This window comes from Mirounga leonina, unplaced genomic scaffold (genome assembly GCF_011800145.1).
Source record: "Mirounga leonina isolate KUSES-001 unplaced genomic scaffold, KU_Mleo_1.0 Mir_125, whole genome shotgun sequence".
Classification (NCBI taxonomy): domain Eukaryota; kingdom Metazoa; phylum Chordata; class Mammalia; order Carnivora; family Phocidae; genus Mirounga; species Mirounga leonina.
The window spans coordinates 8,371,794-8,395,479 of NW_023270305.1; the positions used below are offsets into that span (position 1 = coordinate 8,371,794).

At 41.3% G+C, this 23,686-nt stretch overlaps 1 protein-coding gene across 7 annotated transcripts in view; it reads right to left on the bottom strand.

The window, feature by feature from the left end:
- Positions 1-13,065: 13,065 nt before the first annotated feature.
- Positions 13,066-23,686, bottom strand: part of PUM2 (pumilio RNA binding family member 2) — a 101,273-nt gene continuing 90,652 nt past the window's right edge. For all 7 annotated transcript variants that reach the window (XM_035000653.1, XM_035000649.1, XM_035000651.1 and 4 more), the window contains 5 exons: positions 20,792-20,929; positions 19,579-19,704; positions 19,189-19,310; positions 17,858-18,050; positions 13,066-16,087 (listed from right to left, as the gene is read on the bottom strand). In XM_035000653.1, the coding sequence (XP_034856544.1) occupies positions 15,956-16,087; positions 17,858-18,050; positions 19,189-19,310; positions 19,579-19,704; positions 20,792-20,929 (711 nt within the window). In that variant the 3' untranslated portion in view covers positions 13,066-15,955. The remainder of the gene's footprint in view (positions 16,088-17,857; positions 18,051-19,188; positions 19,311-19,578; positions 19,705-20,791; positions 20,930-23,686) is intronic.

Below are 23,686 nucleotides of genomic sequence, written 5' to 3' on the forward strand. Positions count from 1 at the left end.
CCACTTCCCCAAGGACAGGTTCCCACATGCCCTCGCCTTCTGCCAGCACTCCAGAAAGTGCTGAAAACTTGGCGCCTTACTTTGAACGGCAGGACATGCTCAGGACTGGCCGTAAAAGAAAAAACAACAACAACAAAAACCCTAAAACGTTTTCTGTGTCTTTATATAGAAGATTGCCCTCTCTCTTCATCCTCTGAGCTAAATGGAAAAATAAAGGTCTTTCTTCCCAGGTCGGACCTCCTCTGGCCTGCAGATCGGAGGAGCACCACTGCTCCTTCGTGATTCCCTAAGAGGCCCTGAACCCTAGCGTGTCCAACACCCATCAGGCACCTCTGTGCAAAAAGGCTATGGAAGGCCTGTGGGTGTAGCACAGATTGCCGTGAGAGAAAAGGGGAAGAACTGCCAGCCCTGCCTGCAATCTGGTAGGCGGTAGAGATGGTGCCAAGTGACCTTTGTACCTGGACCTGGAGACCCAAGATGGCGTCTTCCTCACCCATCTTCTCCGGGCCAGTGGGCAAGGACAGCCTCAGTTGGCCTGAACTGGGAACCAAGAAGGTCTCCTGAAGTGTCTTGGCCTCTCAGCAGTCCCCCGAGTTTCTCTTTATATGATTTAAACATTCCTGGGTCTCAGTTATATAGGCAGGCCTGAACAATCTGCTGTGGGCCCCTGGGTTCTCCACCCACCCAGCAGGTTTGTCCAGAGCTATGCAGCCTCCTGCCTCCCCATCTCAGCCACACTCCCCCGATCAGAGCACTAAAACATGATGCCCCCCAACAGCACTCAGCCCTATTTTTGTCCCTGCTCTGAATACCTGTGTGACCTTGGGCAGCTCCCCATTTTGGGGTCTGTTTCCCAAGATCTGTCTTTGGAGGATGATAGATCCTCATCAGGGTCTTGGGGGCCTAATGTGGGGTCCCTGAGTGCCTTGGTATCATGGATCATCCAATAGCATGGCACCAGGCCGGGTCTCTCTGGGAACTCAGGGAGTCCTGGTGAGTTAAAAAGCCCTTTTAGTAGAAAGGCCGTGTCTCCAGGGGGGGTCTGGCTCCATGGGTCTGAAGTTCATTCTTTAGTCCTTTCAACCCAATGTGGAGGAAAAATAGGTCAGTTTGGAATCTTGCTTTTCCCTACTGCACAAAATAGAGAAAGTTGGGGTGGGGCAGGGTGGGGGGCGGGGTTGATGGAGTCTTTTCAAAAATCAGCAGTTTAGTGTTTCTTTCCAACAGGGCATTTGCCCCAGGTCAATGTGGATTTCTTTGGACAGACCAGCAAGAGGAGGGACCCAACAGAGGGGCCCCAAGGAGGCATGGACAGAAAGAAGGGAAGTAGAGGGTCAGGGCTCACCTTTGGCCCAGCTGCCCCCTGGCCTGCTTGCTTCTCCTCCAGCCCAAAGTCAGCAAACTAGCCTTTTCCTCGAAAGCTATCTCAGAGCTACAGGCCTTTGGAACGCCCCAGTGACATCAGCCCTTATGCACAGGTATGGCCGTCCATCCCTGCTCTGAGTACAGCAGCCCCCTGCCTTGGGACCCACCCCCACCTCCTCCAAGACCTTCATAAATCACGCAACTGAAGCGTTAATATCTGTCTGAGCAGGGGGCCTCTAGCCTCCCATCTGGAGGTACCAAGGCAGGGTCCTCATCCTGATTTGTGTTCCCAACACGGGTTATTAAATATGTTCAGGATCATCCCTGGTGAATCCCTAACTACCTTAAATGTTTCTTCCTTTTCCCACTAAGAGAAAGAAAGTTCCAGAAAGGCAGGGCCAGTGTCTCCCCCACCCTATTTCTCTCATTCTTCCCCTGGGCACCCAGGGCTTCATTATGGGAGAAACGCACACTGCTGTGGCTGCGGTGTGTGGGGCCCTGGGCGCAGGGCTGCCCTTCGCTGCGGTAGGCGCGTCAGACCCGGCACAGGTACCCTCAGGCAAGTGCACCTCTATCAACCCTGAAAATGCACTTAGCCTTCCGCTCGGCGAGCTTACTCTTCCCAGGTGTTTTCACTAGTGTCCAAACAGACATGTCTGAATGTTCACCGGTCAAGGAAAAGTGAAATAAATGTGAGTATTCCCACCCTGTGGAAAACTATACAACACTTTTTATTTTTTAAAAAAAGATTTTATTTATTTATTTGAGAGAGTGAGAGAGCGCACGAGCAGGGGGAGGGGCAGAGGGAGAAGCAGACTCCCTGCTGAGCAGGGATGGGGTGCGGGGGATCTGGGATGGGGACCTGAGCCCAAGGCACAGGCTTAACGCTTAACTGAGCCACGGAGGCGTCCCCTATACAACAGTTTTTAAAATAAAGCAGGTGTTTAAGTCCTGACAAGCAACATTTTTCAAAGCCTGTTTTTAGGTGAAAAAAAGCAAGTTAAAGAGTGATCTTTAGGGGCGCCTGGGTGGCTCAGTCATTAAGCGTCTGCCTTCAGCTGAGGTCATGGTCCCAGGGTCCTGGGATCGAGCTCCGCATCAGGCTCCCTGCTCTGTGGGAAGCCTGCTTCTGCCTCTCCCTCTGCCCCTGCTTGTGTTCCCTTTCTCGCTGTGTTTCTTTCTCTGTCAAATAAATGGATAAAATCTTAAAAAAAAAAAAAAAGGGTGCTCTTTATATGGTATGGCCACAATTTTTTTAAAACAAAAACGTGTGTAATGTACATTGACTATGTATGTAAAAAAAATTTCCTCTAGGGGAGGAAAATGGGATGGGGACAGTGTAGGAGAATTTTTAAGTTTACTCTGTATTAATCAGTTTTTTAATTTTAGATATATAGATCTATATATAGATCTATAGAGAGAGAGAGCCTGGGTGGCTCAGTCCGTTGAGTGTCTGCCTTGGGCTCGGGTCATGATCCCAGGGCCCTGGGATCGAGTCCTGCATTAGGCTCCCTGCTCAGCAAGAAGTTTGCTTCTCCCTCTGCCTGCCGCTCCCCCTGCTTGTGCTCGCTGTCTCTCTATCAAATAAATAAAATCTTTTTTTAATGGTAAATTTTACATTATGTATATTTTACAATAAAAAGGAATGCAAAAAAACTCCACCTCACTTGCAATACCTACCCCCCAAGATAATGATAAACACCTACGCAACTACTACTGTTTATCAAGTCTTAACATGATCTTTTTTCTTTTATTATTTTTGTATGAAATGAAACATTATAGATTCCATTGAGTCTTCTCAATTTGTTTTGAGATTTATCCATGTTGATACATGTGGCTCTGGGTCACTTACCTTAATGGCTGTGTTATCATTTATTGTATGTATATATCACAGTTTGTTTATCCATGGACATTTGGTTGTTTCCAGTTTTTCAATATTATATACAGTGTTGCAATCGATTCTTGTACCTTTCTCCTCCAGTGCATGGGAGACTTTCTCTAAAAGTAGATACAGCTGGGTTTTAGGTACAACTATATTCAGCTTCTTAGGAATTGCTCTAAATTCTCTAATTGCTCAAATTGCTCTCCAAAAGGGTCCATAGCAATTTATACTCTCAGCAGGAGTTATGAGAGTTCCCATTTTTCTACATCTTCTATGTAACTTGGCATTTATTGGACATTTTATATTTTGCCAATCTGAAGCAAGTAAAAAATCTCATTGTCATTTGATTTTGAATGGCTTTACTGTTACGACACGTCTTACTGAAGCCTTTTATTGCTGGCTGCTTGGGCAGATACTCCTGGTTACTCCCCATATTTGTTTTCTTCGCCTTTTTTCAGGAAAACCACCCCTACATTTCAAATGGCCTCTTGGCCATTCGAAATAAAGACTACCCTTTGCACCATCACTTACAGCTATATGTCGCTGCCTGATGAGGATTTTGCCCGTGGGACAGGAGCAGAGATGGTGTACATACATTGAGGGAAGTATCAAAGGGAGGAACAGGTTCTTTTCCTTTCCTGTTTTCATTCCTCCTGGCTGGGATGAAGATATGATGGATGCAGCTGGAGCAGTCATCTTGGACATGAAGTGAACTTGAGAACAGAGACCGTGCATGGCTGAGGACCAGGTTAGAAGGAGCGTGGGTCCCCGGCCAGTGATGCAGCATGCCAGCCTGGGACTGCCCATGCAGCTCTGTGCGTGATGGAGAGCTAGACTTCTGCGTTTCTTCAGACACGGTCGTCCCAGATTTTCTACCCCTCGCCGGGGAATCTAACTCTGACAATACACTGGTCAATCCGGCCTTCTGCACGTGACCCAAGAGAGTGTGGGGAGGACAGTTGTGTGTGGGGAGGTGGGAGAGGGACGGTTCTGAAGGTGCTGCCAGTAAGTGCCCAGGGTGGGGGGGCGGTGTGACCCCACTAGCTCCCCAGTCCTGGACTGTATTACATTCTGGATATGACTCATGTCACCTAACAACCTCTGTCCCCAAAAGAAGTCTTTTTTTTTTTTTTAATATTTTATTTATTTGACAGAGAGAGAGAGGGAACATAAGCAGGGGGAGTGGGAGAGAGAGAAGCAGGCTTCCTACGGAACAGGGAGCCCGATGTGGGGCTCGATCCCAGGACCCTGGGATCATGACCTAAGGCAGACACTTAACCACTGAGCCACCCAGCTGCCCCCCCAAAAGAAGTCTTGATGAGAGGTTGTTGGAGTGATGGGGTGTTTTCAGAGGCTGAAGCCCATGCGGTCCCTCTGCTCTGCTCATGCGGCTGGGACCACTCTCACGGGGTGGCAGGCATGCCAAGGGGGCTCCACAGGAAGCCCTCACCCCAGTCGGCAGCGCAGCTCTGCTTGAGTCCGTGGGGACCCTTGAAGAGTGAAAGGCCAGGGGAAGGTTTCGTTACTTCCAAGCACTTGCATGTTTGTTTTGTTGGCTAGCGAGAACTCCGTAACTTACTTGGGATCTGTTTGCACTTCTGGGCTCAGGGAGCCTGAAGCAGGGGTTGCGGGGGGTATGGTGAGTGTACTCAACTTCTCCGTGCTGCTTCTCTGTTGCCATCCCCACCCCCTGCTGTAGCCCCACACCACCTGTCCATTTCTGTTGTATAGTTTCCCTGCCCATCTAAATTGCCTCTGATATTTGCTCGAATGTTAGCAGGAGAAAAAGAGAATAAATCCGTCCTTTGTAAATATCATCGGCATTTACACATCCACATCAGAGTTACTTCCCTAAAGCCTTCCCCTTGGGGGATGATTGTGTTTATCACCTGATGCTGCCCATCCCACCACCCTAAGGAGACCCAAGGACTTTGTTTATGAGCTTTTTTTTTTTTTTTTGGAGGAAGGTGGACTGATGCTCCTTCATTTGATAAAACATGTCCAGAGCTGCCCTGCTGCCCGGCCACCTCCGGAGTAGCCTTTGCTGGAGGCTCGACCGGAAGCTCTCAAACAGGTGAGCCAACGCCAGCCTCGCCCTCCCAGGTGCCGTCAGACTGATTCACACGGAGTCACTTCCTGGGGTGGGGCTGCTTGTCTCTGGCCCACAGCCGCCTGTCCCTACTTCCCAGCGACCTGGCCTTTCCCTGACTCCGCGCACTGTCGGCAAGAGGCTCAGGTGCTGATGTTCCTAGCGCAGAGAAGCTGCACACCATGTCTGTCCCACCCACCCCCACCGTCTCAGCTAGCGATGAGACGCATTCTTAGCATTGCCTTAGCTGTGTGACCTCGAGCCAGTAAGTGAGCCTCTCTGTGCTTTGATTTGCTCCCCTACTACTAGTACCTACTCAAAGAGTTGTGGTGAGGATTAAAAGAGAGAAGCACCGTGAAGGGTTTAGCACGGGCCTGGCACACGGGGCCTGCATGTGAGTGATGCTGAGGATGCGACAGTGGGCCTGGGAGAGGTAGGTAGAACCTCAGCTTCGCAGCCCTCTCCCCTGTGACCTGGGCCGAGGTGCTTAAGCCTCCTGAACTCAGATTGTAGTGACGGCTACAGGAGAGAATGAGCACACAACACCTGGCACTTCACTTGGCCCCAGGCCTGGTAAACAGAGCTAGCAGAGAAGTGAGGCATTCTAAGGCTTCAGGGGAGCCTGTGGGGTGGGCTCTGAAGGGGAAGGAGCTCACGGCAGCCAGGCTGTGAAAGGCACGTTGGGATGTGGATGCAGGTACGTGTGTGGTGCACGTACGCATGGCAAATTCAGCCCACAGATGTGAAGGCGCCTTTGCATTCCACTACGGGGACTGTATTAGGCAGAGGTGGCAAACAGCCCCCAGGGCTGCATTGGCTCGTAGAAATGTTTTGCCCTCACCGTGTTTTTTAAAAAGGAGAGATTTCCATAAGGAAATTGCATATGAGAATCCCGACTTCTGATTTTCTAGCAGGATCAGAAGAGCTAGTAACCCTGGACCCCCATCCCATCAGGGCTGCGACCAGCTAAAGCCACGACTCGTGAAGTGCATGCATTTCCAGCACATCTGCCACCTCGTGGGCCCTGCAGGAGGCTGACGTCCAAGAGCCTCTGCACAGCATCGAAGCGTGTTGGCTCTGGCCTGAGACCGCAGGTGCGCTCTGGCCCTGCCTCCCTGGACAAGTCAGACAAGCCCTCGAAGCCTCAGCTTTGTCATCTGTAAAAGGCAGGTAAGACTAGTCCCTTCCTGGGGCACCTGGGTGACTCAGTTGAGCGTCTGCCTGCCTTCGGCTCAGGTCATGATCTCCAGGTCCTGGGATCGGGCTCCCTGCTCAGGGGGGAGTCTGGTTGTCCCTCTCCCTCTGCTCCCCCTCCCCCCGCGCCTGCTGGTGAGTGCACAAGCACACACTCTTCTTTCTCTAGCTCTCGCTCTCAAATAAAATCTTAAAAAAAAAAGGGGGGGTCACCTGGATGGCTCAGTGGGTTAAGTGTCTGCCTTCAGTTCAGGTCATGATCCCAGGGAACCCGCTTCTCGCTCTGTCTCTCCCTCCCCTCCGAGTTTGTGCTCTCTCGCTCACTCTCTCTCAAATAAATAAATCTTTAAAGATGTGTGTGTGTGTGTGTGTGTGTGTGTGTGTGTGTGTGTACACAGAGAGAGAGAGAGAGAGAGAGAGGGAGAGACTAGTCCCATCCTAATACAGTTGTTCTGGGAGGAATGTGATAATATATGCAAATCACTTAACACCTTGCTGTTACTGCTTCTGGTACCAGTTCGTGATTTCAGGATCAAAACTGACCTCGGTAGAGACTGGAAAGGGCCTTCCTTGATTTGGACAGTTTGTTTTCTCCCCGGGTCATAACCACACTGTGGGGAAATTTTTAAAAATCCCCTCCGCCCCAGGTACTGATCCCTTCCTACCTCCCCACAACTCTTGGCAACCCCTGATCTTTTTACTGTCTCCATAGTTTTGCCTTTTCCAGAATGTCATGTAGTTGGAATCATACGGTATGGAGACTTTTCAGATTGACTTCTTTCACTGAGCAATATGCATTTAAGCTTCTTCCATGTCTTCTCACGGTCTGATAGCTCATTTCTTTTTATCTCTGAATAATATTCCATTGTCTGGATGTATCCGTTTGCTTATCCACTCACCTGCTGAAGGACATCTTGTTTGCTTCGAAGTTTGGGCAATTATGATTAAAGCTGCTATAAACATAATCTGCGTGCAGTCTTTTGTGTGGACCTAAGTTTTCAACTCATTTGGGTAAATACATAGGAGCATGATGGTTGGGCAATATGTTAAGACTGCCTTTTAAGGGCGCCTGGGTGGCTCAGTCGTTAAGCGTCTGCCTTCGGCTCAGGTCATGATCTCAGGGTCCTGGGATCTGAGCCCCACATCGGGCTCCCTGCTCCGCGGGAAGCCTGCTTCTCCCTCTCCCCTCCCCCTGCTTGTGTCTCTGTCAAATGAATAAATAAAATCTTTAAAAAAAAAAAAAGACTGCCTTTTAATCTCATAATACATGAATACAATCACATTGGATTCAACTGATATACATATTAGTTAGAAGTCTTGCATTTATATGCATATATGAAAATAGCCCATGTTTATGGTTTGTGTGCACTATAGTTTAGGTTTTTTCAAGGTCGTTACAGTTTTGTAGAATAACTCGGGAAATTTTCATCGTTTTCCATGCTCCGTAAAATTTATATAAACTAGGTATTATATGTTCCTTAAAGATTTACAGAACTTGAGGTGCCTGGGTGGGCTCAGATGGTTAAGCGCCTGACTTCAGCTCAGGTCATGGTCTCCGGGTCCTGGGACCAAGCCTCATGTTGGGCTCCCAGCTCAACGGGGAGCCTGCTTCTCCCTCTCCCTCTGCGCCCCCCCGCCCCCATTCATGCTCTCCCTGTCTCAAATGAATACATAAAATCCTAAAAAAAAAGATTTACATAACTGGTCCCTTATACAGTCTGGGCTCATGACCTTATATATTTTCGACTGCCTTTTCTTTTCTTTCTTTCCCTTTTTTCTTTCCCTTCCTCCCTCCCTCCCTTCCTTTTTTTTTTTTTGCTATCTTAACCATTTTTAGGTGTACAGTTCAGTAATAATTCACATTGTTACGCAGCAGATATCCAGAACTTGTTCATCTTGCAAAGTAAAACTCTATACCCATTAAACAGCAACTCTTCATTTACCCCTCCCCCAGCCCCTGGAAACCACTGTTCTGTTTCTATAATTTTAACTACTTTAAATAACCTCATATAAGGGGAATCAGACAGTATGTCTTTTTGTGGTTTCACATGTCAAGTTTATTCATGTTGCAGCATGTGTCAAAACTTCCTTTCTCTTTAAGGCTGAACAATGTTCCATTATATGTATGGACAACATTTTATTTATTCATTCATCTCTTGATGGACACTTGGATTGTTTCTACCTTTTAGCTATTGTGAACAATGCTGCTATGAACATGGGTATGCAAATATCACTTTGAAATCCTACTTTCAATTCTTTTGAATATATACACCCGGAAGTGGGATTGTTGGGTCATATGGTAATTCAATTTTTAATTTTTTTGAGTAACCTCCAAACGGTTTTCAATAACAGCTGCACCTTTGGGTACATACGTGACATTTGATGTTCCGAGCAGTGCACAAGGGTTCCAGTTTCTGTACATTCTAACCCTTGCTGTTGTCTGTTTCATCGAAGCCATGATGAGTGATATCCCACTGTGGTTTGATTTGCATTTACCTAAAGATTAGTGATATTAAGCATCTTTTCAAAAGCTTGTAGATCTTTGCATGTAACATCTTCGGAGAAATTCACTTTGCCCTTTTTAAAATCAGATTCTTTTTCTTCTTCTTGAATCATGGTTCTTTATGTTCTGGATATTAACCCCTTATCAGATACATGATTTGCAAAGATTTCCTCCCATTCTGTGGGTTGCCTTTTCACTCTGATTATTCCCTTTGATGCACAGATTTTTTTAAGTCAGATGTAATCCCATTTTGCTTCGTTGCATGCAATGTGCTTTTGGTGTCATATGCAAAAAATCATTGCCAAATCCAAAGCCATGAAGTTTTCTCCTGTTTTCTTCTAGGCGTTTTATAGTTTTAGGTCTTCAATCCATTTAGAGCTATTTTTTGTATTTGGTGTAAGGTAAGGGTCCAATTTCATTCTTTTGCAAGAGGATATCCTATTTTCCTGACATCTACTTTCCCTATTGAATGGTGTAGGCACTCATGTTGAAGATATTTGACCCTATATGCAAGGGTTTATTTCTGGGCTCTCTATTCTATCCTATTGGTCTGTATGTCTGTCTTTATACTAGTACCACATATTTTTTTTAATAAAAAATTGAGGTATAATTGAAATATAACGTTAGTTTCAGGCATATAACATGCATGATTATTTGTATATATTACAAAATGATCACAATGTGTAATTAACACCCAAACACTGTTTTGATTACTGTAGGTTTGTAAAAAGATTTGACATCAGGCAATGTGCGAGACCTTCCTTCTTTATTCTTTTGACTAGCTTGTTTTATAGTGATTAGTCTATTTATGTTTTCTATTATTCCTTAATTCTGGAACTTTGTATTTCCATAGAAAATTTGATTTTTAATTTATAGGTAGGCTTGGTAGACTTGTTTTTAAAAGGATTTATTTGAGAGAGTGAGCAGGGGGAGGGGCAGAGGGAGAGAGAATCTTAAGCAGACTCCCCACTGATTGCAGAGCCCAACACAGGGCTCGATATCCCCACCCTAAGATTATGACCTGAGCCAAAATCGAGTAGGACACCTGACTGAGCCACCCAGGCGCCCCTATAGGTAGACTTTTTATATCATGTTCTATAATTTAAAAAAACCTTGCAATTTCATAAATCCCTGTTTGTGTTTTTCACCTATTTTTAAAATTCTGATTTGCCAAAAGTATGTCTCATTTTTAACCAATCAAGCCTATTCCTTTTTTGTGAAGTTTATTATTAATCCTTCCTATATTTTTTGTACTTTTGTTATTTTACTTTTTTTTAGGGAGGGGGGAGGGGCAGAGGGAAAGGGAGAAAATCTGAAGCCTACTCTGTGCTGAGCATGGGTCCAGGAGCCCGGCATGTGGCTTACTCTTACAACCTTGAGATCATGACCCAAGCAGAAAGCCAACTGTGCCATCCAGGCGCCCCTTACTAGCTTCTTAAATTATCTTCAGACTTTCTTTGCTAAATATTTTTCTCTGAATAGCCTTTGGCCCAAGTCCCCCGAGTTTTGATATATAGCACTGTTACTCATTTTGAAGTTGGCCCAAATGGTTTATTCCAGATTATTCTTTAACCTAGGAGTTAAGAACTGTATTTTAAACATTTCTAAGATGTATTTCTAAGATATATTTTTGGCCTTCTTTTCTAATTCTCTTCAGTGAAAACTACCGCATTCTATTCAACTGAATGTGTCCTGGATGATGTCAGAACTGACTTTCAAAGTGGGGGTGGGGAAGGCTCCCAAACATCCCTCCCTCTTACACCCCTGGTGTAAGATGGGCCCACCAGGTGTTGAGACACAACATTTCAGGGCTTCTTCCCATGAAAGGCCTGGGGTACCCGAGACTGAGGTGAGATGGGCTTGGCCTTTGTGATGGGAACTCTTTTCTAATCCACAGTGCTGACTTCACCCTCCCTCCAGGTTCCCGCTACTTCCACGCTTTGACCATCATGCAGACAGGTCACTCCACTGCTCCCGGATATAGGGCAACTCCCTATTGTTAACATCCTGGCAGTCATCAGGACTGTATTAGTACCAAGAAAAAAGATGAAATGTACCAACAGCTAAAATGCTGTTAAGTTCCTTAATCCTTTCTTCAACAGTTTTCCTTAGTGGTTTATCTGCAACTTGAATCAAGAGCTCATATGCAGAAACATAAATGAGCTCCAATCCCAATGTTTTCAGGCTGCATGTAGGTAAATTAAAAACAACCCCTCCCCCCAACCTTTCGTTAACTCACTGTAACAGGAGTCACTCACTGCCCCAGAACGACACAGGTCTCATTTAATTCTCACAGTTTTAAGAGGTAGGTCTCATTTCCCTTACCTACACGTGAAGAAACGAAGGCTTGAAAGATGAAAACCATTTGCCTAACGACGTAAAGCTAAAGGTTTGCAATCTGGGCTAATCCCAGAGTCCTGACTCTGAACCATTATACTCTGATGTCCAAGAAAACTCAAATTAAACTCAACCTAGCAAATTTCTTTCTTCAAACTACAGGGCTATTTCATTTGGTTTAAGTTCCTGGTGAATATTTAGAAAAAAGTCCTGTGACTGAAACAGAGGAAATGAGAAATTGTCTACAGGGTATGGAGGTAATGACAAAAATTCCAGCGAATTTTGAGCTTCCTGTAGGATCTGTCCTGCAGTTCTCTTAGGTTCTTAGCATCAAGCACTCCTCAGATGCAAGGTTCTGGGTGCAGCCAAGATAGTATTCCCACTTTTTTTTTTTTTGAAGATTTTGAGGGACAGAAAGCACACCCGCCTGGGGGTGGGGGCAGAGGGAAAGGGTGCAGCAGACTCCCCGCCGAGCAGGGAGCCCAATTCGGGACTCAGTCCCAGGACCCTGAGATCATGACCCAAGCCAAAGGCAGACGCTGAATGTACCGAGCCACCCAAGTGCCCCAACAGTATGTGACTACAGATGGGAACACTGAGGCCTAGCGGGCCAGGACCACGCAGCCTCCTAGAGGTGCGCACGGTGCCACCGCGCTCCATGCTTCTCACCTGTGTTCGCAGATTCACTGTCTGGGAGCATCCAAACCCCGTCAGAGAGGTTCATTTGGTCCTTGAAAGCTAGCTAGGTCAGGTAGACAGTGAACACTGCTCCTCTGGGGTTCCTCTGCCCTTCCCCATGGTCCACCGCCAACCCCAGGCTTCCTGAGAATCCGTCATGAGAGCAGAGAATGACTACCATCCAGGCCACCTAGAAAACTTGCTTTTCTTAGGTTAGTAAGCTAGGGTAGGAGGATGTAATATTTCTTTCTTTTAGGGTCCTTTAATCTCATCTCTATGATGTGGGATAGGTCAACAATTCCAGAAGGGTTGCTTTCAGCTCAGAACAGAACCAAAACAAGATGAAATTAAAACTGGCATAAAATTAAAAACGTGTATGATGAACATGTCTTTTCCCACATAGTTTTATGTAGATCTCTGCTTTGGATTCTATCAAATTATCTGTATGGCTTAAAACAAAACGAATAGCTACAGAAGGGAGAGGAAAATGGAAATAGTATTAGCATTAGTTGAGGACTGGGTTCTAAGTACCTTAAGATACTCTCAGTTCTTAAAAACAATGACCGAAATAGTACTCATCCATGGTACAGGTGGCAACACTGAGGCTGAGACGAGTAACACACCCAAGTTCACAAGGCTGTGAATCGTGAGGTAAACTTCAAATCCATGCCTGAACCCAAACTGTATTCTCCTTCAGACAACACTGTCTCTGGAAGTTCATGTGGAAAGGAAACGAACACCTACAGGTAAAGGTAAGTGATTTAATTTAATCCTCAAAACAACCTTGAAGAAATATCATCAAGGAAACAGGCTGAAAGTTTAATCCTATGAAGTGTGTAATCACTCTATGTAATTAGACAGAGATCCTAAATACTAATCAAAAGATAGGAATACCATCAGAGTAATCAGTAGCCCCAGATTAGCATCCATGTGATAAAAATATTTGCTTTTCCTTAAATCAGAGTAAACTTGAATGGGCAATCTGAATTATAATTGAGGTACAGAAGGGTATTTTAGCTAGAGAAAAACACAAGACCAGGTTTATTTCATACAAGGTTATTCACACATTTTTCATTTTCTAATTTATACATAATATACAAAGTGAAGATAACATTATTTCATATGAACCAAGAAGAGCCAGGACTTAGACAAACTGGTCCAGAAACAATCCATATCAAAAGGAGACACTCAAGAGTAAAGTCTAAGTGGTTCTGCCCAATTAAAGTTTCTTTATTCTGAAATGTGATGTTCAGATTTTAGCAAAATTCCATGCCAACTTATTAAATGGTGGAATCAGAGAGGTGGGCACCAAAATGGCAGACCATAAAATTTCTACAATAATAGATATTCTTCTAGAACAGGCCCCAAAGTATTGGGAAGATGGGGTTGTCAACACTGGGATACATGGGAACATCAAAACCCTAGAAAGGTTCCATTTCCCAGCCATCCCCTAGGGCTTTCTAAATTTGCAACTGCCTGTGCCAACAGAGGGTAGGAAAAAGGAAAACCAGGAATTCAACTGTGCAAATCCAGGAAAGTCACTTATCAATCTCCAACAGGAACAACTTGGATCATGATCAGCTCACAACCGTGAGCTGATACTGGAAACAAATTTCGACACGGGGCCAAGACACTCTGAGGCTGGCAAAACAAAGTAGGACTGGGTGAAAGAGAGCAGCGTTCTATGTAAGGGGAAAAGCACTGCCACTGGGACTGGGACATGCTGATGAACCAGTAGGACTATAATGAGAGGGGACAGTGACAGGTGGTTGGATTTAATGGACTCAACATGGAATGTCGGGTTAGAAAACTAGAGTAACTCAACATCAAACAAGAAAAAGTATGCCTGGCACCCCAAACTTTATGCCATTATTTTTAGGCTCATGATATGAACAGCTAAGTGATAAAACCTTTATATTCAATATTGTGCTCAGAAGAATGATCTTCTTCTGCAGACTTCCAATAAAAAATCCCTTACATGTTCAATCGAAAGAGATAGCATGGTTCATTAGTTTTCAGCACTAAACAGAAGTGGGTCAACATAAATGGTTTTATACAAAATACTGACTTCAACAAAATACAAAGCACTTTCTTTATCTTTCAGAAACTGAATATACAAAGCAAGTTTTTTTTTTCCAAAATATTTTCATAGGCAAAGGATTAAAAACGATTTTAATTATACACATATGGTCACAATTTTGCCTTAAAAAGATTGTTGGGAAATGTACATAAGGCCGCTTGTAAATGTACATCATGTTACTGTTATGTCTTCCAGAGAAAAAAATGTTATCATACAGATTTGCTCTTACTTGGGAATAGGCTATTCAAAAATACAGTACTCTTCTGTACAAAGAAAAAAGTCACATCACATTTAATAAGATGGAAAAAGCATTGGCCTCCATGGTAACCAAATATCTCAGTCCAATACTTTCTTATTATGCACAATACCCTGACTTCTTGAAAATGATCCAAATCCTAGTATGTCCATATTAACAGAGTCAACAACTATGTTATAAAAGAAAACGTTTCCCACAATAATAAAAAGAAAGCTGGTTCATACTTCTGAAACCATATAAAGATAAAAAATTTTTTAAAAAATCACTCTCGATTTGGAGAAATAAATTTACATTATACAACACTATATGCCAAGTCAAAGAGGGCAGGGACATAAATGTACACTAAAATGCAAATGTTTCCCAAAGAGATAAAACAAATTCCATTTACAGCATGAAGGTTTACAAATGTACACCTGTACAACCAAGGAAAGCATCACTACTAAATTAGCAAGGCTTTTATAATAAACATTGAAACAAGATTTGCTTTCAAAGTGTAAACTTACATCTATTACTACACACACAATGCATATATTTATAGGAAGCAAAAAAAGCTATCTGAATATGTAGTCATGCTTAAATGTTGAGCTATCAAATTCACTTTTCAGTGGCCCCTTTCACCTCTATCTGGTTCCTACTTTCTCAAAAATCTACTATGAAAAAGCAAAATAAAGCTCAACACTTCCTCAACATGTCCTTGTAATTCTATAAGCAAAACAATATACAAATTTCCACTCTTTCTCAGATTGCAAACCAAACTGAAAAGTTAAAAAGGGACTTAACTTTTCAATTAGTGCATTTAACTGAATGGAAGTGTCACCATGATTTTTTTTTTCCTACCTCTTACAACAATTACATATGTAAGTATATATACAATACTTCTGTACATTGCCAGAGACGTTTTAGGGCAGTATTTGTATTAAAATCACATCCACTGTAAATAATATAAGTTCTTTTCATCTCAAATCATTTAATTCTTGTCTTACTTGCCGAGTTTTTAGTTGCATGATAGTTTGTGAATTACCAAAATACAACTTAACTTTCTTTTTAAAATATTAATATTTATGCAGTTGATTGTTAATCGGTTATAAAAGGCTCCACACAAAGGACAAAAAAAAAAAAATAAGGACTATATTTCTATATACATCTCTATAAACCTGTTGTGCTATGGGGTCCGTAGACCTACCAGACTGCAAGCCAGTTTATTAAAAGAATACTGTACTTTTTCCTTTAAAAACTATTTTTGTGACTTTACAAGGTAAAAATTTACAAAATATGTGACAGCTTTTTTTTTTTTTTTTTTGATAGTTACATCATATACAGGCATTCTGTGCTTTGCCAGCAATCCAATCTGATAGGTCTCCACTCAGGGCTGAATATAATTTATAATTCACCACCCCCACCCCCCACATATACACAAGAACCTTAAAAAATTTACAAATGGATGAATAAAGTCAATAAATAGTTTTGCTTTAAAAAAAAATTTTGAAGATTCATAGTTGAGTTGTGTTTTGATAATTCACAAAAGAAACGTTCTTTTCACATGGTTATATCATCTTCTTTCTCTTTTCCCTTTACAGCATTCCATTTGGTGGTCCTCCAATAGGCCCTAGATCTGGGCTATTTTTCAAATAATATTTTTCCAACTTGGCCAGTATATGCTTCCCATATGTGTATTTGCGCAAAGTAGTAATGTGAGGTCGAATCTGAAAAACAAATAATCTGCTTAGTAAATCTTAATTATTTTAGTTTCTGGTTTCTTAAAAAATCACTCCTCAATATCGGTGATTTAGAAGAATAATTGGATTTTGATATTCAAATCCTTTAAAGAAAGTTGTTTGCAAAAGCAGTTCATTCTACTGAATCTCTCCAAACTTCTACTCTCAAAATTGTTCAATGAATAAACAAACCACTACTTCTAAACTATTACAAATGCAAATAGCAGAGGGGTTCCAAACATAGCAGGAAAGCATCACTAGTGAACTATTAAGTTCTTAAAAAGTTGATGAAGGCAGAAATTTCTAGCTCAAGTCTGCTGGATAAAAATTCAATAAAAATGGAGCAAAAGACATGAATAGCAATCAGATATGCGATGGCTAATACATTTAAATTGTTCAGTATCTCAATAATACTTTTTAAAAAATGCAAATAAAAAGAATCATATCATTATCTTTCCACCCAGACTGGCAAAAGAAAATTTTTTAAGATTTTACTCATTTATGAGAGAGAGACAGAGGGAGAGAGCGAGCACGTCAGGGAAGAGGGAAGGGGGAGAAGCAGGGAGCCCAACGTGGGGCTTGATCCAAGGACCCTGGGATCATGACCTAAGCCGAAGACAGATACTTAACCGACTGAGCCACCCAGGTGCTCCAGACTGGCAAAAATTTTATAAGGAATAACAACTGGTACTGATGAGATGATGACAAAACAGGCATTCTTCTTATATACTGGTAGATGTGCAAATGTGCACAGATTTTTTGAGAGCAACCTGGCAATATCTATCAACACGTAAAATGTTTACATACTTTGAACCAGCAATTCCGGAAACACCTAAGAATTTATTCTACAAAAACAGGTAATTATGCAAAGACATTCATATACAGCACTCCTTATGACAGTTAAAAAAACTAGAAACAATCCGAATGTCATAAATAATATTGGTTAAATAATGTAGTTATTAAAAATAAGACTGATAATTTTTGTAAGTCTTATATTTTTTAAGCAGAAATATTACATTTTTAAAAAGTTAAAAAAATTTATGATCTTACATTTCTCTTTATATGACAAGAGGTCCAAAGAAGTTATATGTCCAGTTCTTTTTTAAGATGTTATTTATTTGAGAGAGAGAGTGAGACAGAGAGAGCATGACAAGGGTGAGGCGCAGAGGGAGAAGCAGACTCCATGCCAAGCAGGGAGCCTGACATAGGACTCGATCCCAGGACCCCGGGATCATACCCTGAGCCGAAGGCAGACGTTTAACCAACTGAGCAACCAAGGCACCCCTTGTCCCGTTTCTTAAATGAACTGATTTAGAAAAAGACTGGGTATTTAATATTTCTTCCAGTATTCTTTTTAACAGTTTTCCCATGGAAATTAATGCAGTTTAAAAGAATCATTAGATTCTAGAGAGCAAACAGCTTGTTTAAAAAAAAAAAAAACCAATCAAATCAAAATAAATTCTCTTTAGGAAAATGTTTTGGGTTAGCGAGAAAACCTAATTAGATTTTAAAATTAATGTTCAACCCATGTATTATGGCAAACCAAATATATTTAAATAAGATAGGGATGGGCAATGCTAAAGATAGGTAAACAGATGAGAAATGAACGTGATTTTATTGAGACTTTAGGAATTTAATGAAACAGTACACCATACCTACATTTGTCAAAGGTTATCCACTGATTTCTAGAAAGCTAAAATTGTAGCCTGAAAGTCACACAACTGAATCATCTATTTTAAGTGCTATAAACTATATTACCTTGTGCATGATTATCTTTCTCTGAGCAGGTTCAGCCATATCAATCATCTTCTGAACCACATAATTGGCATACTGGTCCTTCATCATGGTGTATAAGGCACTGTGAGGACCATCATTCTGGCAGCAAACTTCGTCAATCAGTAAAGCTCTCTCAGCACGGGAGGCATGAGTAACACACTTTTCTACTACGTTGCTAAAAATTAAGTATATACACAGAAAGTTATTTAATTAAGATTATTTATTTCAGAGGGAGGTGGGGGGCAGAGGGAGAGAGAGCAGCAGACTCCCCACTGAGCAGAGAGCCCAATGCAGGGCTGGATCCCGGGATCATGACCTGAGCCAAAGGCAGGATGCCTAACCAACTGAGCCACCCAGGCGCCCCCAAAAAGTTATTTTGTTACTTTTTTCTTTAAAGATTTATTTGAGAGCGAGAGGGCCCACACCCATGCAGGGGGGGAGGGGTAGAAAGAGAGGGAGAGAGAAACCCAACTGGACTCCGGGCTGAACACAGAGACCAACTTGGGGCTTGATCTTGACGCTGAGATCACAAACTCGGCCAAAACCAAGAGTCAGATGCTTAACCAACTGTGCCACCTAGGCACCCTGTATTCTGTTACTTTTTTCCTTATAGCAAAATATCCTTGGTTTTGAAAGAATCTGCTAAACACATCCGAAGATGTAAAAGTCAAGATGGTATTCTCTTGTAATTCTCTTACCCTTTCTTTACTTTTAAAACAGAAATTAGTATCACAGAGGAACCCATACTGGATACCCTCAAGTTTAAATATATGCCTCTTAAAATAATGATTGTAATTCAAAAAGGACGAAATCAGGTCATTAGTAAGTCTGAGATTTTCATTAACATGCACTAAAAGAATTTGCATTGATAGGTTTGGGGAGACAAATCACTTTCTGAATACAGACTTTAAAAATGGAATATATGTGGGCAAACCAATTTGTCATGTAAGAATACAAGCACCGTTCAGAAAGATTATGGTTTATTATTATTTTTTAAATTATTCTCAAAATTTTATTTATTTAAAAATTTTATTTATTTGTCAGAGAGAGAGAGAGAAAGAGCACAAGCAGAGGGAGTGGCAGGCAGAGAGAGAAGCAGGCTCCCTGTTAGCCACAACACGATGCAGGACTCAAATCCCAGGACGCTGGGATCATGACCTGAGGCAAAGGCAGACACTTAACCCACTGAGCCACCCAGGTGCCCCAAGAAAGATTATGTTCTAATGCTATAGTCTACATGCATTTCTTTGTCTCCTGATAAAACCCAAAGAGCTAAAAGAACTGACCCCTGGAATTTGAAAATATTGCAATACCTGGCAAATTTGTGTTGACTCAGGGCTAAGACTTTTCCTCTGATTTCAGAAACAATTTTGCTTTTGTCTTCAGGTCGACCATGTTCCAGTACATGCTGAATAACGTAATTGCCATACTGATCCTAAGTATAGATATTTAAAAATTACTTTCCTTAAGTCATTCATTAAGAATAATGATTATTCTTTAAAAAGATGTTAAATTATTTTTTCTAAAAATTCAGCAGTATATAGTCAGTAGAACATACCAGGCTTTTTGTCTATGTGTTTCTACAGTGTGTTAAATTAGGAATAAATTATATTTCCCTAAACTTAACAATAAATAGTATTTGCCTATGTTTTGAGGTATTTTCAAAAATACATAAACATTTAAAACTATTAGGGAATTTATACCTGTACCAACTGCTCTGTATGTTGGTGGAGTTCTTCTAAGATAGGTAAGGTCTGCTCTGCAGTACAATGCTCTAGGATGCGCTGGATCACTCTGCAGCCATAAGGATGAGTTGAAAGTACAAACACCTTAAAACAATTGGAAGAAATACATTTCCATTATCTGACATTTTTGGAAAGTTCTATGAGGCAGACAGGTTCCTGATGACATACATGCTGAATTTACTTAAAATAGAAGGGTGGGGAGTCACCTTCAATAAGACCACCACCCTGTTAGTAAAGACTGCAAAGCAGGGTGCTCAATTTAGGAGCTAACGGATATTTTCTTTTCTTGCTCTTTTTTTAAAAAAGATTTTATTTATTTATTTGACACAGAGAGAGAGATCGAGCACACAAGCAGTGGGAGCAGCAGAGGGAGAGAGAGAAGCAGGCTCTCCGCTGAGCAGGGAGCCTAATCAATGTGGGTCTTGATCCCAGGACCCCAGGATCACGATCCAAGCTGAAGGCAGATGCCTAACTGACTGAGCCACCCAGGCACCCCTCTTTTTTTTTTTTTTTAAGATTTTATTTATTTGAGAGAGAGAGAGAGAATGAGAAGGATAGGGAGAGAGAATCTGAAGCAGACTCCACACTGAGCATTGCCCGACGTGGGGCTCGATCCCACAACCTCAAGATCATGACCTGAGCTGAAACCAAGAGCAGGATGTTAACTGACAGCCACCCAGGCACCCCAGGAGCTAACAGACATTTTGATCAAAAAGTACCAAACCAGAAGATGAAGGGCATGTAATAATGAAAACAAACAGACTGCAAGGTAAGGGTAGTGCACAATATAATTAGCAGCTATTTATTACTATGTATTAGTTACAAATTGATACTTATTTTCTGTGCTTTATGCTAAAGGATCTGAAGTATTCCTTCCTTTCCTTCTCAAAAATTTGGAAAACACTGTTGGGTTCATAATTCTAAGACCTGTGATCCTAAAGTAGTATTATTAAACTCCTATTTCTACAGTTTTCAGCTTCAAAAAAATGAAGCTATCTATTGATGTACTCTATGGAAGAGGCAGAAATCATTGTATATTTACTGTTTTGTCTCCTATGTTTGTATGACAGTACTGGGTATTATATAACTTGCGACTTATGAAAAATGTGTTAACACTCAAATTCTAAAAGAACGCCCTGCTAACTAATTAGAAGCCAAACATCAATCTTACTTGTCCTTTGAAAGCATCAATGATGAACTGTAGTGACTGTGGCTGAACACATTCAATACATTTTTGTACAACGTGGTTTCCATTCTGATCTTTCACACATTTGAGTACATGACCATCTAGCTCCTTTACCATTTCACTCTGCAAAAAGATGACATTTAAAAAATTACCTCATTAAGCAAGACATCAGGATTAAAAGTACAGAAGTATACTAAAAAATTTCTTTGCAATTTTTTAGATACCAGAGTTTAAAATCTGCCATCCCCAGAAGCCACTGATGGTGAGTATTATCAAAACATTTTTGCAGGATTGTAATGTAAATGACACTTACTGAAAAGTAACCTAGTGATGCTAAATTTGCCATATTTAAACAACTCTCTTCACTGTATACACCTTCTACTCATCTTTCTCAGCTGACAATATATATAATTCAGAATTCTCCACTTTTTCTCTACTTAGCAACCCCCCTTACCTCCAAAAAATAAATTTTTAGTTTTTAAAAGACTTATTACTTATTTAGAGTGCACGCAAGTGGGGGCAAGGGGCAGGCGGAGAGGGAGCCATGTGGAGCTTGATCTCACAACCATCAGAGCATGACCTGAGTGAAATCAAGAGTGGGACACTTAACTGACTGAGCCACCTAAGCACCTCTTTGGAAATGAATTCTAGGGAAATTTTAGATTTTTGTTACTTTAACTGGCAAAAATGACCTCTTTCATTTGTTTCTTTGCTCACTAATAAGGTTAAGCTTATTTACAGTAAGGTTTATTTACTAACTGCATTTTCTTCTAGCTAGTAATCATCATTTTTTAAAATAAAATTGTAAGCATTTATTAAACAAACACCTTAATCCTTAGAGAAAAATATAGGTAGCCACACGATAATCTGTGTGTCTTATTAGTACAACAGGAAATAGTATTGTGAAGAAATGGAGTACACACGTTTAAAGTCTCTCTCACCCAAAGAACTCTCAACTACATACTGATATAATTCTAGAGGAATTGTTAAGCCAAGATATAACACAGATGTTTAGCTATAAACTAAATAACAAAATAAAATATTCTAAAGAATCCAAAAAATACCATTATTAACAGGTTCACGTAAGGCTTATTCCCAGTGATTTATATTTTCAAATATTAAAGACATTTAAGATATCTTTATTATTTATTTATTACTGAAGTATAACTGAGATTTAGTTTCAGGTGTACAACACAGTGATTTAACAATTATACAACTACACATTGCTCATCCCGAACGGTATAGTCACCATAAAACGTTATTACATTACTGACTATATTCCCTATGCTGTATTTTTCATTTCCATGACTTTTTATAACTTTTTTTTTTTTTTAAGATTTTATTTATTTATTTGAGAGAGAGAGAATGAGAGACAGAGAGCAGGAGAGGGAGGAGGGTCAGAGGGAGAAGCAGACTCCCTGCTGAGCAGGGAGCCCGATGTGGGACTTGATCCCGGGACTCCAGGATCATGACCTGAGCCGAAGGCAGTCACTTAACCAACTGAGCCACCCAGGCGCCCCTCATTTCCATGACTTTTAAATTTTATAACTGAAAGTTTATACCTCTTAATTCCCTTCACCTGTTGCCTCCCCCACCTGCCACCCACTACCCCTCTTGAGTTTGTTGTTTGTTCTGTTTATCAGATTCCACATGTAAGTGAAATCAAAGGTATCTGTCCTTCCTTTGACTTATTTCACTTAGTATAATGCCTTCTAGGTCCACCCGTGTTATTGCAAATGGCAAAATCTCATTGTTTTTAAAGATTTTATTTATTCATTTGAGAGAAAGAAAGACAGAAAGAGATATCATGAGCAAGGGGGAGGGGTAGAGGGAGAAGCAGACTCCCTGCTGAGTAGGGAGCCCGACGACGCAAGACTCAATCCCAGGACTCTGATCCGAAGACAGACGCTTAACCAACTGAGCCACCCAGGCACCCAAGATCACATTCTTTAAAATATCTTTAAAATGGGCGCCTGGGTGGCTCAGTCATTAAGCGTCTGCCTTCGGCTCAGGTCATGATCCCAGGGTCCTGGGATCGAGTCCTGCATCGGGCTCCCTGCTGGCAGGAAGCCTGCTTCTCGCTCTCCCACACCCCCTGCTTGTGTTCCTGCTCTCGCTATCTCTCTCTGTCAAATAAATAAATAAAATCTTTTAAAAAAATAAATAAATAAAATATCTTTAAAGTATCTAAACCAGCTTGAGACTTATGGTAGAGCAGATATGTAAGCGTCGACAATAATCAAAATTCGTTGATCTTTCCATTGTGACATATCTCCAATTATTCTAGAACTCAGTATTTCCTCCAAAGAATACTATTTTCTTCTCACAAATTTTTACACATAAACACACACATATTCATATATATGTTATTACTGTTTTTATTTTTTAATTCTGGAATTTACTTTATTACACAATAATGTATGTGGGTAGAGAATCAAATGTGATCTCTTTCCAATTTTACTAATTACCAATGCCTTTTAAGAAATAATTATTTCCTTTAAGTTTCACTTAATACATAAACTAGTTATATATATAAAATAGTATCTATTTGGGGTTACGAATTTCATTTCTAAAGTCTGCTTAATCTGCTACAAGAGCCACACTAGTGATGCTTCACATTTTAAAAAGCTAGCAGATCAGCATTTATCCTCATCCTCTTAATATTCTTGTCTATTTCAAGTAATTTTAAAAATTATTCTGATCAGTTATAATTCCCATGAGCACATGACTGGAATTGCATTAATCCTTTCTTAACTTAGAATTTTAATAGACTTTTTCATCCAAGACTACGGTATATTCCCATTTATATGTGTTCTCTTTCCTCTTAAAAACTGTGAATCTTGTTAATAGAATTCTTAGGTTACTTTTCTTATTGAGTGA